This window comes from Zalophus californianus, chromosome 1, assembly GCF_009762305.2.
Source record: "Zalophus californianus isolate mZalCal1 chromosome 1, mZalCal1.pri.v2, whole genome shotgun sequence".
Taxonomy (NCBI): Eukaryota; Metazoa; Chordata; class Mammalia; order Carnivora; family Otariidae; genus Zalophus; species Zalophus californianus.
The window spans coordinates 181,847,674-181,865,947 of NC_045595.1; the positions used below are offsets into that span (position 1 = coordinate 181,847,674).

An 18,274-nucleotide genomic window follows, 5' to 3' on the forward strand; every position below is an offset into this window, starting at 1 on the left:
AATGCACCCCTATGTTTATTGCAGCATTATTTACAATAGCCAAGATAAGGATAAGGAGGAAGTTATACACACACATACACACACACATTGTGTGTATATATACACACAATGCAATATTACTCAGCCATAAGAAAGAATGAATCTTTCCATTTGCAACAACATGGATGGAGCTAGAGAGTATGATGCTAAGCAGAATAAGTCAGAGAAAGACAAATTATCATATGATTTCACTCATGTGGAATTGAAGAAACAAAACAAATGAGCAAAGGGAAAAGAAAGAGAGAAAGAAACCAACTCTTAATTGTAGAGAACCAACTGATGGTTACCAGAGGAGAGGTGGATGGGGCATGGGTTAAGTAGGTGATGGGGATTAAGGAGTGCACTTGTCATGATGAGCACTGGGTGATGTATGGAATTGTTGAATCACCATATTGGGCACCTGAAACTAATATTACACTGTGTTAACTGACTGGAATTAAAATATAAACTTTAAAAAACTGCTATGAAATCAGCTGACAAGAAATTATCCAAATACATAACTGGAGTTAACATTTCACATGTAGTCACCTATTCCCTATTAAACCATCTGTTTAATCACTTTCTCATTTCTTGATGGGTGTACTTACTTCCTTATCAATATTTATATATACCTCTTTGTAGATCTTCTCCTAATACCATGTATACCTAGGAAAATACATGTCTTTTGTGGATGAAACGAGAGAAAAGAGTGTTAGTGTTGCAATCTATATAATGAGACCTTAAATATAAAGAATATTAAATGTTCAGGAAGAATTCTTTTCATCATTGTTTACTTAGTAGTCATCAATTACATACTTGGAGATATTAGTCTCAATATATATTAAATATATAATTGTATGTTTTTGCAAATCTTATAATTTTTGCAATTATGTATTTTGAATCTGGTCTTTGTAATTTCTCTGCATACCTTCTAGGGGCTGAATTATTTCTCCCCTCCCCACACACACACACTTTGTATCTCACCTCATTGCAAAAGCACTTCACGTGATTGCTTCAGAATCATATTCTCTTCTTCAAATGATTTGATTTATCACCATATAGACTTTTGTAATTATACTTAATGAAATATTTTTAAAGAGAACTTTATCTCATCTTATGATAGTACCCCCTCATCCTAGCACTTCTGAAAATACTTCTCAGATATTTTTCTATTGGCATTATACCAGATTATAACTCTGTTTACTTAATAGAATTCTAGCCTTCACTGCACATGGATGAGTCTCTTTGAAGCACGCTTTTTCAGTAATGAAAACTCACTGATTTTTTCCCCTTTTCATAGCTTTTTTCTTTTATTACTGTATTGATCTTTCAATATCTTGAAAGTTTAAGTCATATATTTTTATATCATGTGTAATTCATTTGTTTTCTAGTCTAAGACACTTAATCAATCTTTACCCGATTACAACATTTCAGCATTGTTCCTATTCTTTTCACTTAGGAGTAGTTATTCTCACTTGCTCAGGGGTATCGTTTTCAATGCCTGCTTCCTAAATCTCACATAATCCCTTTGGATTTTGTCTTTTTATAGTGACCTCACTTTATAAGGTTTTTGTTCAGGTAATGTACTTGAAATGAAGCAAACACTTTATCAGTTCTACTTAGTTGTTTATTTCTTTAAAGATTTGCCTCAGTCAAAAGACAGACAGAAAAAAAATATTATAGTTGTAATACTTCTTAACAGAACTAGAAGGCTGGGGAACTGGAGTGGAACCTTTGGGAGTAATACTCCTTTTTATAAGTACAGGAGCGTCTGTCTCTTTAAAAATCATTCTAAATAAGGGCCTGCTTTTATAAGAAGCAACTACTGATCTTCATTTATTTCTTTTTTACAATATTCTCAAGTCTTTTCTCTCCCATATGTAAGTATTACAGAAATGAATGTTTATATCTCTGTAATTCTGCAATTGGTGTTAAATCAGGAGCAGAGTAGCTATGAGTGTTATGCCTCAAATATAATCTCTTTTTGTTCTGTACATTGGTGTCCTTGATGTCAAAGTTTGGTATAATTTGATCTGATACTCCTTTGTGTCACATTACAGATTTATTTTTCATAACTAGTATGCTCAGTCTTTTCTTTTAAAGACTTTTTTTTACAGTGGTTTCATTTTTTGAGAGAAATGCTTTAACTGTTTCTACTCAGGCCATTCTTACTGCATTCAACATTGGAAAGATTTCTTGGTTCTTATGAAAGATAAAACAAAGCAAAACAACACAACAACAACAAACCCACCTGAATTGTGATGCCATATTTTCAAACAAAAAAATTCTAAAGCTAAAATAATGGGAGTCAATGAAAACTTATCAATAGGTTACTGCTTTCAAAGTTCAACTGATTTCTATCCTTTTCTTAGTTAAGCTACCAGGAAGGATATCACCTTTTCTTTTGTATAGGTCTAGTACTGCATAACATAAGGGTTAATGGGCTTAATCTAATCATTTAATCTCTTTTCCATTTACCTCAGCCTCTGAATATTGTGGATATAAAGTATATCACAAAGATGTGATCATTTTTTTTCAGTTATTTTTTTAATTTTAGTTCCGGTGTAGTTGACCAATACCGTGTTATATTAGTTTCAGTTGTACAACATAGTGATTCAACAATTCTACACATTACTCAGTGATCGTGAAGATGAGTGTATTCTTAATCACCTTCACCTATTTAACCCATCCCCCAACCCACCTCCCCTCTAGTAGCCATCAGTTTGTTCTCTATAGTTAAGAGTCTGTTTTTTTGTTTATCTTTTTTTCCTTTGTTCATTTGTTTTGTTTCTTAAATTCCACTTATGAGTGAAATCATATATTTGTCTTTTTCTGACTGACTTATTTTGCTTAGCCTCATACTCTCTAGCTCTATCCATGTTGTTGCAAATGGAAAGATTCATTCTTTTTATGGCTGAATAAAATTCCAGCGTGTGTGTGTGTATACACACACACACACACACACACACACACACACACACACACACACACACACACTACTTCTTTTTTATTTTTTTAAGATTTTATTTGTTTATTTGAGAGAGAGAGAAAGCATGAGCAGGGAGAGGGAAAGAGGGAGAAGCAGACTCCCCACTGAGCAGGGAGCCAGACGTGGGGCCAAAGGCAGATGCTTAACCAACTGAGCCATCCAGGTGCCCCTACATACACATTACTTCTTTATCCATTCATCAGTTGATGTACGTTGGCTGCTTCCATATCTTGGCTATTGTAAATAATGCTGCAATAAACATGGTGGTGCATTTATTACTTTGAATTAGTGTTTTTGTATTTGTTGGGCAAATACCCACTATTTTCAACTTTTTGGGAAACCTCCATACTGTTTTTCAGAGTGGCCGCATCAGTTGCATTCCCACCAACACTGCAGGAGGGTTCCTTTTTCTCCACATCCTTGCCAACACCTATTGTTGTTTCCTGTTTTTCATTTTAGCCATTGAGGCTAAATGAGGTAATATCACATTGTAGTTTTCATTGGCATTTTCCTGATGATGAGTGATGATGAGCATCTTTTCATGTGTCTGTTGGTCGTCTGCATGTCTTCTTTGGAGAAATGTCTATTCATGTCTTCTGCCCATTTTTTTAATTGGATTATTCATTTTTTGGGTGTTGAGTGTTATAAGTTCTTTACATATTTTGGGTCCTAACCCTTTATCGGACATGTCATTTGCAAATATCTTCTCCCATTCAGTAAGTTGTCTTTTAGTTTGGTTGATTGTTTCCTTTGCTGGGCAGGAGCTTTTTATTTTGGTATAGTCCCAGTAGTTTATTTTTGCTTTTGTGTCCCTTGCCTCAGGAGACATGTCTAGAAAAATGTTGCTAGAGCCAAGGTCAGAGAAGTTACTGCCAGTGCTCTCTTTTAGGAGTTTTATGGTTTCAGGTCTCACATTTAGGTCTTTAATCCACTTTGAATTTATTTGTGTGTTTGGTGTAAGAAAGTGGTCGAGTTTTATTCTTTTGCATGTAGCTTCCAGTTTTCTCAATACCATTTGTTGAAGAGTCTGTCTTTTTCCCATTGCATATTCTTTTCTGCTTTGTGGAAGATTAATTGGCCATATAACTGTGGGTTCATTTCTGGGCTTTCTATTCTGTTCCATTGATCTATGTGTATATTTTTGTGTCACTACCATAGTATTTTGATTACTACTGCTTTGTAGTATAACTTGAAGTTTGGAATTGTGATACCTCCAGTTCTGTTTTTCTTTTTCAAGATTACTTTCTTTGGCTATTCTGGATCTTTTGTGGTTTCATACAAATTTTAGGATTTTTCATTCTAGTTCTTTGAAAAATGCTCTTGGTATTTTGATGGGATTGCCTTAGCTGTATAGATTGCTTTGGGTAGTATAGACATTTTAACAATATTTGTTCTTCCAGTCCATGAGCATGGAATAGCTTTCCATTTTTTTGTGTCCTCTTCAGTTTCTTTCTTAGTCTTCATTGTACACATCTTTCACTTCTTTGGTTAGGTTTATTCCTAGGTATCTTATTATTTTTGGTGCAATTGTAAAAGTGATTATTAATTTCTCATTAGTGTACAGAAATGTAACAGATTTCTATAGATTGATTTTGTATCCTGTGGCCTTGCTGGATTCATTTATCAGTTCTAGTCAGTTTTTTGGTGGAGTCTTTAGGGTTTTCTATATATAATATAATGTCATCTGCAGATAATGAAAGTTACACTTCTTCACCAATTTGGATGCCTTTTCTTTCTTTCTTTTGTCTTATTGGAATGGCTAGGACTTCCAATACTATGTCGAATAATAGTTGTGAGAAGGGACATCCTTGTCTTGTTCCTGAACTTAAGGGAAAAGCTCTCAGTTTTCCTCCACTAAGTATGATGTTAGCTGTAGGTTTTTCATATATGGCCTTTATTATGTTGGGGTATGTTCCCTTTAAACTTACTTTGTTGAGGGTTTTTGTCATGAATGGATGTTGTATTTTGTCAAATGCTTTTTCTCTGTCTATTGAAATGATCATATGGTTCTTATCCTTTCTCTTATTGATGGGATGTATTGTGTTGATTGATTTGTGAATACTGACCACCTTTGTATCCCAGGAATAAATCCCACTTGGTCATATTAGGAATGATTTTTTAAATGTATTTTTGATCTTTGCATTGATGTTCTTCAGAGATATTAGTCTATAGTTCTGTTTTCTTCATGGTGTCTTTTTTCTTAAGATTTTATTTATTTAAGAGTGAAAGAGTGAAAGAGAGGGCAAGTGGGGGAGGGGCAGAGGGAGAGGCAGAGATTCTCAAGTAAGCTCTGTACTAAGCACAGAGCCTGATGTGGGGCTTGATCTCACAACTCTGAGCTCACAACTTGAACCAAAAGCAAGAGTTGGATGCCCAACCAACTGAGCCACCCAGACGCCCCTCATGGTGTCTTTATCTGGTTTTGGTATCAGGATAATGCTGACCTTATAGGATGATTTTGGATTTTTTCCCTACTTTTCTATGTTTTGGAAATGTTTGCAAAGAATAGGTATTAACTTCTCTTTAAGTGTTTGGTAGAAATCATCTGTGAAGTCCTCTAGTTCTGGACTTTAGTTTGTTTGGAGTTTTTTGATTAGTGATTCAGTTTAATCACTGGTAATGAGTCTGTTCAAATTTTCTATATTTTCCTGCTCCAGTTTTGGTAGGTTATATGTTTCTAAAAGTTTATCCATTTTTTTTTGTCCAGTTTGTTGGCACATAATTTTTCATAATATTCTCCTAAAATCCTTTGTATTTCTGTGGTCTTGATTGTTACTGCTCCTCTTTTGTTGTCTGATTTTGTTTATTTGAGCCCCCTTTCTCTCTCTCTCTCTCTTCTTCTTCTTCTTTTTTTTTTTTTTTTAATTAGTCTGGCCAGAGGTTTATCAATTTTGTTGATCTTTTCAAAGAACCAGCTCCTGGTTTCATTGATCTGTTCTATTGTTTTTTTAATTTCCATATTATTAATTTCTGCTGTAATCTTTATTATTTCCTGCCTTCTGCTGGTTTGAGGTTTTGTTTGTTCTTCTTTTCCTAGCTCATTTAGGTGTAAGACTAAGTTATTTGAGATTTTTCTTGCTTTTTTTGTTTTTTTAAGATTTTATTTATTTATTTGACAGAGAGACAGTGAGAGAGGGAACACAAGCAGGGGGAGTAGGAGAGAGAGAAGCAGGCTTCCCTCTGAGCAGGGATTCCCAATGCGGGCCCAATCCTAGAACCCTGGGATCATGACCTGAGCCGAAGGCAGACACTTAATGACTGAGCCACCCAGGTGCCCCGAGATTTTTCTTGCTTCTTGAGGTATGCCTGTATTGCTATAAACTGCTCTCTTAGAACCACTTTTGCTGTATCCCAAAGATTTTGGGCCACTGTTTCTCATTTTCTTTTATCTTCATGTATGTTTTGATTTCTTCCTTGATTTCCTGGTTGATCCATTCATTGTTTAGTAACATGTTATTTAATCACCATGTATTTGTGCTCTTTCCAGATTTTTCTTGTGGTTGACTTCTAGTTTCATAGTGTTGTAGTCAGAAAAGATGCATGGTATGACTTCAGTCTTTTTAAATTTGTTGAGACTTATTTGTGGTCTAATATGTGTTCTGTTCTAGAGAATGTTCTGTGTGCACTTGAAAAGAATGTGTATTCTGTTGTTTTAGGATGGAATGTTCAGAATATATCTATTAAGTCCATCTGATCCAGTGTGTTAGTCAAAGCCCCTGTTTCCTTATTGATTTTCTATCTAGACTGTCTGTCTTTTGATCTAAGTGGGGTGTGGAAGTTCCCTACTATTATTGTATTACTGTCAATTCCCTTATACTGATTAATAACTGTTTTATGTATTTGGATGCTCCCATGTTGGGTGCATAAGTATTTATAATTGTTATGTCCTCCTTTGGATTGTCCTCTAATGATTATATAGTGTCCTTCTTTGTCTCTTGGTACAGTCTTTGTTTTAAAGTCTATTTTGTCTGATATAAGTATTGCTACCCTGGCTTTCTTTTCACTTCCATTTGCATGATCAATGCTATTCAGTCCCCTCACATTCAATCTGTATGTGTCTTTCAAGATGTGATGATTTTTTATGATGATTTTATATGCACATGACTTGTGTAAGGTTGTTTGAGTAAATAAAATTATGGTCTAAATTATGTGAGATCAAAAATGGAGATCTCTAAAATGTATGAACTTTATTATCCAGATAAAATTAACAGAATTTTTTTAAAAAATTCAAATAACAGAGTTATTTTTATTTGGTACCCATAACAGGCTCAATATATAAACAATGGTAATGCTAATTATAGTCCATATATAAACCTACTTTATATAATTTTACCAATCAAATATATGTAGTTTTATGAAAGTGTATCTATAAAGTGCTCATTTACATATTATGGGCTTATTATTATTCAAAAACTACTTTGAACTTTTATTGGTGTCTTGGTTTTTTTTCCCCTCAATTAAGTGAAATATAAACTAAAAATTCACAATGAAATATCTTTTAATATCAGATAGTGTTTCTGATATCCCTATTTAGAAAATTCAGAATGAAATTTCTTCAATAAACATTGTTATTATTATTTTTACTGATTATCTATTGAAATAGATATTATATTTATAGTGTTTCTGATATCCCTATTTAGAAATTTCAGAATGAAATTTCTTCAATAAACATTGTTATTATTTTTGCTGATTATCTATTGAAATAGTCTCATCTCTGTTTAATGAAGCAAGTATATCAGAAAAAATAGCCCCTTAGCTTTTGCTTATGGTGAATTCAGAGCTTTTATTTGCATCATATAGAGTAGTGCCTTTTATTCAATCTTGAATATAATTATATGGGGGTAGACTAGCAATAAAAACTACATACTACCAAATCACTTTTTTTATAAGCTCTCCTATCAATTCTGAAGATCAGCAACATTTATTCTGAAGGAGTTTGCTTTTCCTGGAAATTGTCAAGGAGATTTGTTCAGTGAAGACTACTGAAATGCATTGGTATATGTCTTCTTTTGGGGAGTAGGAAGTTAATAAGAGATAAAATATGTTATTTAGACAATTCATTAAAATAACCTTATCTTCTAACTAATCTTTCCAGCACTGACAACATTTAACTAAATTTAAGTACATTCCATTTTATTCTTAAAAAGTGACTGCCTATAATTTTCCCTTCCTAGTTTAGTTTCCTGTAGCTGTTGCACAAATGTGGTGGCTTTAAATGATAGAAATTTGTTCTCCCGCAGTTCTGGAAGACAGAAGTTCAAACCCAGTATCACTGGGCCTGAAATCAAGGTGTTGCAATGAGCTCACTCCCTCTGGCATGGGAGACTCAGCCCTTGGCCCCTTCCAACTTCTGGCGGCTGCTACCATTCTTTGGCTTGTGTCTGCATCACTCTGCCTCCTTGGTCACACTGCTCTTTCCTCTTCTTTCGATGTGTGAATAGCCTCCTTTCCCTCTTATGAGGATAAATGTGATTGCCCTCTTGGATTATCTGGATAATCTCTCCATTTTAAGATTCTTTTATCATATCTGCAAAGACCCATTTTTTGCTACATGAAGTATTTACAGATTCTAGAGTGTAGGATGTGAATATCTTTTGAGGGGCCATTTTTGAGCCTCCCAAAATGGAGAAGTGATTCATTCTTACATAATGTTAGGGAATCTTAAAACCGATCCAAGTCGGAAAAACAAACAAAACTGTGGGAAACAATGTTTATTCATACGTCATATTTTTAAAACAAAGATTAGGTGTAAAACTTCAGTTGAATTACAATGAGATTTAAGAGATTTAAGGTTTAAAATTCTATTAAGCTATTTTAAGTTTTAATAATTATATCTATGTATTTAAAATAATTTTGGGGGGCCTTGGTGTCTCGGTTGGGTGACTGACTCTTGATTTTGGCTCAGGTCATGATCTCAGGTCATGAGATGGAGCCCCGCCTCTGCCTCGTGCTCAGTGTGGTCTGCTTGGGATTCTCTCTCCCTCTCCCTCTGCCCTTCCCACTGCTCACACTCCCTCTCTCCTTCTCTCTCTTTCTGTCTCTGTCTCTCTCTCTCATAGATAAATAAGTCTTTAACAAAATAAAATAATGTTTATACTATGTTATTTGTAAATATTAAAAACATTTATTTCTTCAGGATTCTGCTCACTGAGAGAAACATCACATTCTTGTGATTATCACTTATTTTCCTACTTAATTATGAACATTGATTACTTTTTCTAAAAACTTATCTTCTTTATTTTTGCCCCATGCACCTCTTTTTTTTAATTTAAATTTTAGTTAACGTACAGTGCAATATTGATTTCTGAAGTATAATTCAGTGATTCATCACTTACATACAACACCCAGCGCTCATCAAAACAAGTGCCCTTTTTAATATCCATTACCCATCTAGCCCATCTCTCACACTTCTAAAATTACTTAATAATAAATCACAATATATTTTCTATTTAAGTATACTTCTCTTTCTCTGTAAATGTATATATTTATATATACATATGTATTTCAGTCACATTTTAAATGCACAGACAGAATATTCATATTCAGTATTATACATTGGTATGCCTGTACCCATTGTTTTATATATATTTGTATGTGTTGATAGATCTTAGTATATAATATGTACTATATCAGTATATTTATATATTTTATATATATATAGTATCAATTACATTAGATGTTATATAAATTAGAGGTAATTTAAAAGTGGAGATAACATTGCTTTATAAATTAGAAATGACTTTGCTTGGTTATTTACTTTAACCTGTATGCCACTAAATAGTTATTTTTATTACTACATTTTTAATTAACCCTCCTGCTAAGCTTTTATTTTTTATAAGGAAAGGTTTTCCCTGCATCACATAGTTGCAATTTTGGTAGTATAATTTAGGCAAATTGAATTATAATATTCAATATCTGTGCCTTTTCTCTTGGTCTTCTACACATTCACCTGTGAAACCCAGAGTTACATTCAATACCATTTCCAGAGTATGCTAATACTTCTAACCGGCTGAACACATCCATTGTTTTTATATGAGATTGTAGACCACCTGAGGAGCATGTTATGTCATAATTTTCCAGTCCATAGGAACAATATTCTTTGGCGAGAAGCATTTCAAAAGATATTCCTAGAATGAATGAATACACACACACACACACACACACACACACACACACACAATTTTTTTAAGGTCTTCACTGTTTTACCAAACTGTTTCTTATATTGTTTATTTGAGTTCTAAGTGACATTTTCTAAATAAAATTTGACTTCATATCGTTCACTAAGTCAATTTGATTTTTGTACAGGTAGAGGTTTCTTTTATACACTTGTTTATTTATTAATGTCTTTTGATAGTAACTTCCCAAAAGTCAAAGAGATAATTTGCTTTATTAAAAAAGGAGCCTGATAATATTTTTACCATGTTACAAGATATTATAATTTTACAAAGTATCCATTTGCCATATAAAATGTTCATCCTGATATTGTATTCATTAGTATATTCCTTTAAAGTAATTTGATACAGTTTTTGAGGTTTTCTATTTAACACTGTGTCAATATATTTAAGGTACATAATATATGCAACTTGAATAGCATAGCTCCACAAATGTGTATGCAGTTATATAATTAATGTATTTATAGCCCTTACTAAAATACTTAGTTGTTTCTGATCAAAAAGTTATACAAATGAAGGGGTGCCTGGGTGGCTCCATCTGTTAAGTATCCGACTCTCAGGCCATGATCTCAGGATCCTGGGATCAAGCCCTGCAGTGGGCTCCCCGCTCAGTGGGAAGTCTGCTTGTCTCCCTCTTCCTTTGCCTGCCCACCACCCCCCCACCCCGGCTCACACACATACACACTTTTGCTCTCTCTCAAATAAGTAAAATCTTTTTAAAAAAAGTTATACAAATGAAATTAAGTGATATATACACAAATACAACCAGGAAATAAAGGCTACTAATAATCTAACCATAGCCAATCATCTAAATATTTTTTTCTATTTGTTTAAATATTTTAGTCCATGGGTTTGTGTGCATTTACATTAGGAGATGCAATATATTCCTTTTCATAACATGAAACAATATTCTTACAACCTTTGGTATAATTAAGTACTACAGTTTTTACAACTATACATTATTATTTACAGCTACATATTGTACATACTATTTAGTCATTCACTTTTTGCCAATAAAAGTAACATTAAGGTCAACAGACAGGGATATAATTCTTTGGACACATCTCTGATTATTTCCATGGCAAAGTTCTATAATCAGAATTGCTAAGTCTTTTGAGAATTACTTCTTTTATGCATATTGCCAAATTGTTATTCAAAGATTTTATACTATTTTATACTTATACTAACAGTGTATAAGACTTTCAATTTGGTAGTATCAAGTAAATTCTTCTACTTCATCAGCTGTTAGACTTATTATTGTTGAAAGATCTACCAAGCTATCTCTTTTCAATTTGCTTTATAGCATGGGCTATTTTGAGGCTATAAATTAAATGATGTAAAGTCTTATCTCATGATCTAAAAAAACCTTTCATCTGAATCTGAACTCATGAGATCCAAATTCTAGGAATTGCCCTCTCCCCAAAAAATGTGAGCAGAGTTTAGTCAAGAAAGATTAATATTCCCCATTCATTGGAACATTTCTCAAGTTAGGTTTATTTAGATTTATTATAATACTCTTAGCTGGTTACCACAACAATTTAAGGACAGCAAATCAAAAATGAGGTGAGGTGGCTTCCATAGGCAAGTGCTTAGGAAAAAATGAACTAGTGTAATAAAGAAGGCTCCAAAATTTAGGGGCCTAAAGAACAGAGAAATTTATTTACCTTTTATGTAATGGTCACAGATAAGATCACAGATTATGTAATGATCACAGATATGTAATGATCCAGATTTGGTGGGAAGTTTTGCCTTACTATATCATTGAAGGACCTAGACTATAACTCTGTTACTGAGAAGGAAAGAGGGAATTTGATATTTAAAAGTGTCCATCCTAACAAGCAATACTAACAGGAATGACTGTTAGGGAAGGGAGAAACAGAACCTTTGGAAACAAGAATATTGAAGTCATTCAGTGAATGATTAACTAATCCTTTGTCAGGTGTAGAGTTTGATTTTACCTTACCTACACACTTATAACTTAGCTTGTTACTGTTTCATGCAGTCTGGCAGAATGCACACAACTCCTGGGTCAGAGACAAATCATTTTATTAGCCACAGCACAGTAAGCAGTATGAGCATCGTATTTGCATTGGTCCTCCTGGTCTTCCAAATCCCATAGAGTGACACCAAACGGTCCCGACGGATGCTCCTCACACTGTGGATTTGCCGCATAGCTCCAGAATATTCATCTTGGGGAATCCATTCTTTCATAGCAAGCAGCAAGCAAGCCTGTTCTGTGTATTCAGAGGAGACATTATCTTATTCCTCAGGATGGCATGCTACAAACACAACTCTGAGAAATGGCTTCTGTCAGTAACTGTCAGGGCCTTGTATTCTTGGCACACCCAGCAAAATATATAGGAATATGAGACACCAGTGAAAGGACTGTTCCTTCCAACACCCATGGCACAGTAGCCTCTGTAGACATGTGTACAACAAGCAAATTAATGTTCTAAAGAATGTGAAAATTACATTCAGCATGGGGAGATTCTTGATATCCTCTACTTAAAGTTTCAAATATTCTCTCTGCCAACAGGCACCTTCACAAATAATTATGGGTATATGAAATTCCTTTGGAGGGACTGTAGAGCCATTTAGCAAAAGAGAGAAAAGATAGATGGATTAAGCAGAGTGTTATTTACTGAAAACTGATTTCTATATTTTATTTCCCCATGGCCTATTCTCAATTGATGAGTGAGACAGAGGACCTTTTCTTAAGCATATTACTATTGTATATTATACCAGAAATTCATATAGCTCAAGGGACATATCTTTTGCAATGAATACTACTGAAATGGATGAATCCTATTCATTCATCTTTTTGTGATAATTATTTGAATGATAGCAATACTCAGCTGTCAGTGGCTTCAATAAGTGGGAGGCCTAATGAAGAAGAAAGAATTTTGTTCATGTAAGTTAGACATGAACTTCACTACTCACCTGCTCTTCTATCATAAATTATGATTTATTATTTTTTGGTATCTGTAGGAAGTGGTGTGGTTGCTTGCTAAGAGCAAGAAAGTGAGTATCAGAGGCTCTGTGTTTACTTTTGGCTCTGCTATTCAGTGACTTTTGACAACTCAGTTCCACTTGATATTTGGGTCATAAAGATTCTCTAGAATCAGGTGAGATATAATGATGAAAGTCCTTTCTAAACTGTAAAGCGTTTCACAAATATTTAATTACCAAGAGTTACGCACGCAGAGCTTTTCTCTGTTAGAGGAGACTGAAGAATATTCTCTCTCAATGCCAGGGGCATAATATAGCTCCTAATCTGAACAATTTTGATCATCCTATATCTACTTTTAGAAGGTTTAATTAAAAAAAAAACAACTATTTCAGTCTCTTGGAAACTCTGCTCATGTGGCTCACTTTATTATCTAACCATGTTGATAAATTAAAAATATTTTATTCAGCATTAAGTCTAAAAGGGTGGATTTGCATTTTATTATTTTTTTTATTGATGACAATAGTGATACCATTGGCAAATATAGGAATGAGTGGCTAAAGGGGGAAATGCTTGGTTTTATATGGTAAAGCACACTTGGAATAGGGTATAGAAGTTGAAAAAAGGTGGAAAATATTTACAGGGTGGTATCTGTGTGTATGTATGTATGTATGTTTGTGTGTGCACAATACAAATGTTAATCAAAACTCATTTTCCTCCTTTAGCTTTTTGAAAATGTTATAATTGCTATGAAAACAAAATGAAAGAGTTGGCAATATAGCTCATTACTTTTTTTAAATACATAGTAGCATTATGTACTCCTGTTGACTTATTCACAGTAGTTCCCAAATAATATTCTTGTCTTTTTACTATCTCCTTTATGTTTACTTTAATTAACCACTCTAATGGTTGATTGGCAATGATGGAAGTTGCCAGAGAATCATAAAATATTTCAGCTGGAAGTGACTTTAAGGATCATATACTATAAGAGATAAGAAAGTAAAGTCCATGGAATTTAAACATCTTTAAGGGTACACATCTGTATGGTGGTTTAAATTCTTAAGATCATTCCTCCTTTTCTTACTTGTAGCAGTTCTCATAAACTCTTATGTGTTATCTTAGAGTTTTCTAAGTATTTTAAAGCAATAACATCTCATTCTCTTTTTAGGTAGTTATTAGGAGTAAAAGTGGAGAGATCTTGTATCGTATTTCACCATGGGCGAAGTATGTGACTCGTGAAGGTGATAATGTGAATTATGATTGGATACACTGGGATCCAGAACACCCATATAAAGTGAGAACAACAAATCTTTAAATAAATGCTTGTTCCAATATTTCTAGGAAAATTAATTTTTTACTTTTATAACTTTTATAGTAATGTTCAACTTCTCTCTTCACTGCCAGTTTTATATTTTACATCATAGTGTACCTGATATACTATACATATATCAGAGTCCATCATCTGTAGCCAATAAAATATAGAGGTGAGTTCTTGTTTTATCATGTGTTTCTGCGGTTAGGAGGGAGAAAGAAATCTCTACATACTGACCTGAAAGGGATACTGTTTTTTTTTTTTAATCACAGTTTCTGATTCATCACAGATTCTTCAGTGATAACAGTATTTCTCATTGTCATTGGTTTGAAGCAGGATCCCAAAGGCCTTAGGAACAAGGCATAGGGAAGATACCTCATGAATGTACTATTTAGGGTTATTTTTAAGGCCGTATTATTGTCAAGGTTTATATGTATCTTTGAACTCACTTTTTTGTCTTTTAAGTTATTGGAGTTTGTTGATAAATGCATTTAATGCATGTTGATATTGCATTTAATAATTATGTATGCATTTTAAGCTGTTGTGTTTTCTCTAAGGCTCAATGATAAGGCATAAGCCATTTCATGATTACCCTTTTAAAACAGATCCATTAACATGATCCCAAAAAGGAATTTCTTTTCAAGAGGAAATTTAATGGATATAGCCAAATGCCTTTTATATGCTAAAGCAGTTCCAAACTATTTGAGTTGATTCACCATTTCATTTAACATGCTTAATCAGTTAGTATCATACCTGTATTTCTGATCTAATTCTTTATATAATTTTATATTCTGTAGTTTAAGCATTCCAAACCAAAGAAGCCAAGAGGTCTAAGAATTTATGAATCTCATGTGGGAATTTCTTCCTATGAAGGAAAAATAGCTTCTTATAAACATTTTACGTGCAATGTACTACCAAGAATCAAAGACCTTGGTAAGTAATAACTGTGATTTTTATTCAGATAAAATTTTAATGAGTCTGTTCTCTTATTAGAAAAGCTAATTACAAGTGTCTCTTTTTTTGTGTTAAGAGATTAAATATGTAATAGAAATGCATTTTATTTTAGGCTTCTCAAATTGCCCTGTAATAGTGATAGCACAGAAAAGAGAAATGGAATAAGATAGAGCATAAGAATTCAAGATATTATTCCAATTTCAATTTTAAGTAATGTGAACTGATGGCTTCCAAATTGTAGATAAATATGTAAGCATAGTTACTTTTCTACAGGAAAGAACTTTTATCAATTTAAGTGGTCATTGATTATAGCCTGTTCATTTTAGTCTGTTAGGGAAAAAAATCTTACATTTTTTTAAGGTTACTGGAACTCATTTTGACTCTGATACAAATGTGTAGGTGTATATATATATATATATATATATATATACACACACACACACATATATATGTATACACATATATGTGTGTGTGTGTGTGTGTGTGTATCTACATGTCTGGTCTGGATGACTTATTTGACATATTTATGGTGCATCTTTGTTCTAAGACACATTGTTCTAGATATTTGTATGTTGGACTGTAATGACACAGATCCTTGTCTTCATGGGAACAACCAGGGAAGTTAATAGTGTACTGCTGAATTATTGATTCAGTATGCTTTAAATTTGTTATTTTTCTTTTTATTGGTAATGCTTTTTTATCATTTTACAGCATATTAGCACCTGCTCCAACAGCTAGGCAGGAAGATAAAGTACATTTAATTATTCTGCTAATGGTAGGCAGTCCAAACTTTGGCTAGAAGAAAGGTTTGCAACTCACTGTTAAAGTTCTTTTATACATGGATCTTGTCTGTAATGATGAGGTCAGATTCCAGAAACCAGAATTAATTAAATATATGAAGAATTTAATATTAATTGTATTTAATAGGTATTATATTTAAATTGTCATATTTGGGATGTTCTGCCGTTTCATACTGTAATACATTGTTTATGACCCAGGTCTTGCAGAAGGTTTGACAGAACAAGGATTCTCTTGTTCATTGTTGTGTTTCAGTTGAATAGCATAGAACTCTGAACATCAGTGAATCTAAGAATGAGTAATGCTATAAAATTAATAATAAAAACTATAAATCGGTGCTTGATCATGAGAATAATATTTATTTCATAATAGAGAAATAAACTATAAACTCTGTATTTTGTTATAAAATATATAATTGATTTATGTTACCTGAGCAGGAGTTTATATACATATTTCTATCATGATAGAAATGTGATAGTTAGATTGTTTTTATAATGAAAAAGCCAAAAGCAGATTATGAACCATAGTTTGTTATTCTTTAAACATGAATCTCTAAATCTGAATGTGACTTTGCAATTATTCCACTATTAATTCAGTACTGAAATATGTACAGGAGAAGCTATACTGACATGAACTGGACTTTGAGAACAGAGTATTTTCTATGTGTGTTAGAGAAATGGAACTTTCAAGCAGTCAAATCATATTTGAAAATTTTACCAAATTTGAAGGAAAACAATATTTCCTTAGTTATTCTGTTAAAGATCAAAAGTTTCTTATTATTATTTGCTTATATTAAAAACATATTAGTAAATGCTTTTAAGGTTGTGTGTGCCCATGTGTGTACAACAAACAGCTTTGCAGTCCTTGTATAGGCATAGAAATTGCAGCAAGTAGAAGAATTAATGCTGGCTTTGTAAAAGCTACCTTGTGGAAAAGTGGATTTACTGGGATATCCTATGTTATATGGCACAAATAATTAAAACATAAAGAAAAAGGTAAAATAAAAACTATATGGCATGCAACTGGTTACTTTTATTTTATTTAGCTTTCATAGTCTTCAGTATGAATATTACAAGTGCAGCTGAAGTTTAGCATATGTAGATTGCCATCTTTAATATTGTAAAGTCAAATTAAGAGTATATTTGCATATCATTTATTACTTGTTAAAAAGAAGACATTTCAAATAGCTAGTTAGAGTACAACCCTCAAGAACTAACTGTCCAATTTTGTGTTAGAAGGTCAGACAAGCAAAAGATATTAAAGTAGTAGAACTTTTCAGAGTGATCAGATCATTTATATGTAAATGATCATATGTAAAATTTAATGTCTTCAGAACAAGGATGCTGTGTTTATATATTTTTTTTCCTTTCTTTTTTTTCAAATGTTGCTTTTAATCTCTGTTTGACCTTTCCTTGTATAGGATACAACTGCATTCAGATGATGGCAATAATGGAGCATGCTTACTATGCCAGTTTTGGTTACCAGATCACAAGCTTCTTTGCAGCTTCAAGGTAAAATGAAAGTCCCAATTCTAACCATTTTATTTGAGGAAAAAAATAAAATGAATTTTTACCTTTTATATGATATTGTTTTGTAATCTAATTTAGAGTTAACAGAGTTAATAGAAGCTGAGCTTTTTTTTTTTTTTTTTTTACTAAAATCATAGACTCTCTTCCCATCAAGCCTTAGAGGTTGGACATTGCTTTTCATGAAATGATTTCTGGTAAAGAATATCCAGTTAACCTGCTGAAATTGTCATGCATTTGGACGCCCAAGTCTTAGTCAGAAAATCACGTCTCATGGAAGTCATTATTGGCAGAGCTCACATCCTTTCCTGGAAAGAGATTGGCTATGTAGGAATGTGACTGAGAAGGCTCTTAGTAGGACATACTACCACAAAAGGATTGTCCTTTCCAGGCTAAAATCCAAGAAATGTGACTCTCTGGCTAGAAAGACACCAAGGAGTCCATGTAATTGAAGAAGTGCTGACCTAAATGACTGCAAGTTGAATAAGTCCAACATTGTCTCCACCTCATGGAGCTCACACTGTTGTGGCATATAATGTTAATCCAGTAATCACATTT

The 18,274-nt window shown here is 33.1% G+C and overlaps 1 protein-coding gene across 1 annotated transcript in view; it reads left to right on the forward strand.

Annotated features, from left to right (window-relative positions):
* The window catches only part of GBE1 (1,4-alpha-glucan branching enzyme 1), a 286,744-nt gene that overhangs the window by 125,354 nt on the left and 143,116 nt on the right, over positions 1–18,274 (forward strand). Inside the window, exons 4-6 of the mRNA XM_027582988.2 lie at positions 14,295–14,420; positions 15,236–15,371; positions 17,611–17,701. Of these exons, the coding sequence (XP_027438789.1) occupies positions 14,295–14,420; positions 15,236–15,371; positions 17,611–17,701 (353 nt within the window). The remainder of the gene's footprint in view (positions 1–14,294; positions 14,421–15,235; positions 15,372–17,610; positions 17,702–18,274) is intronic.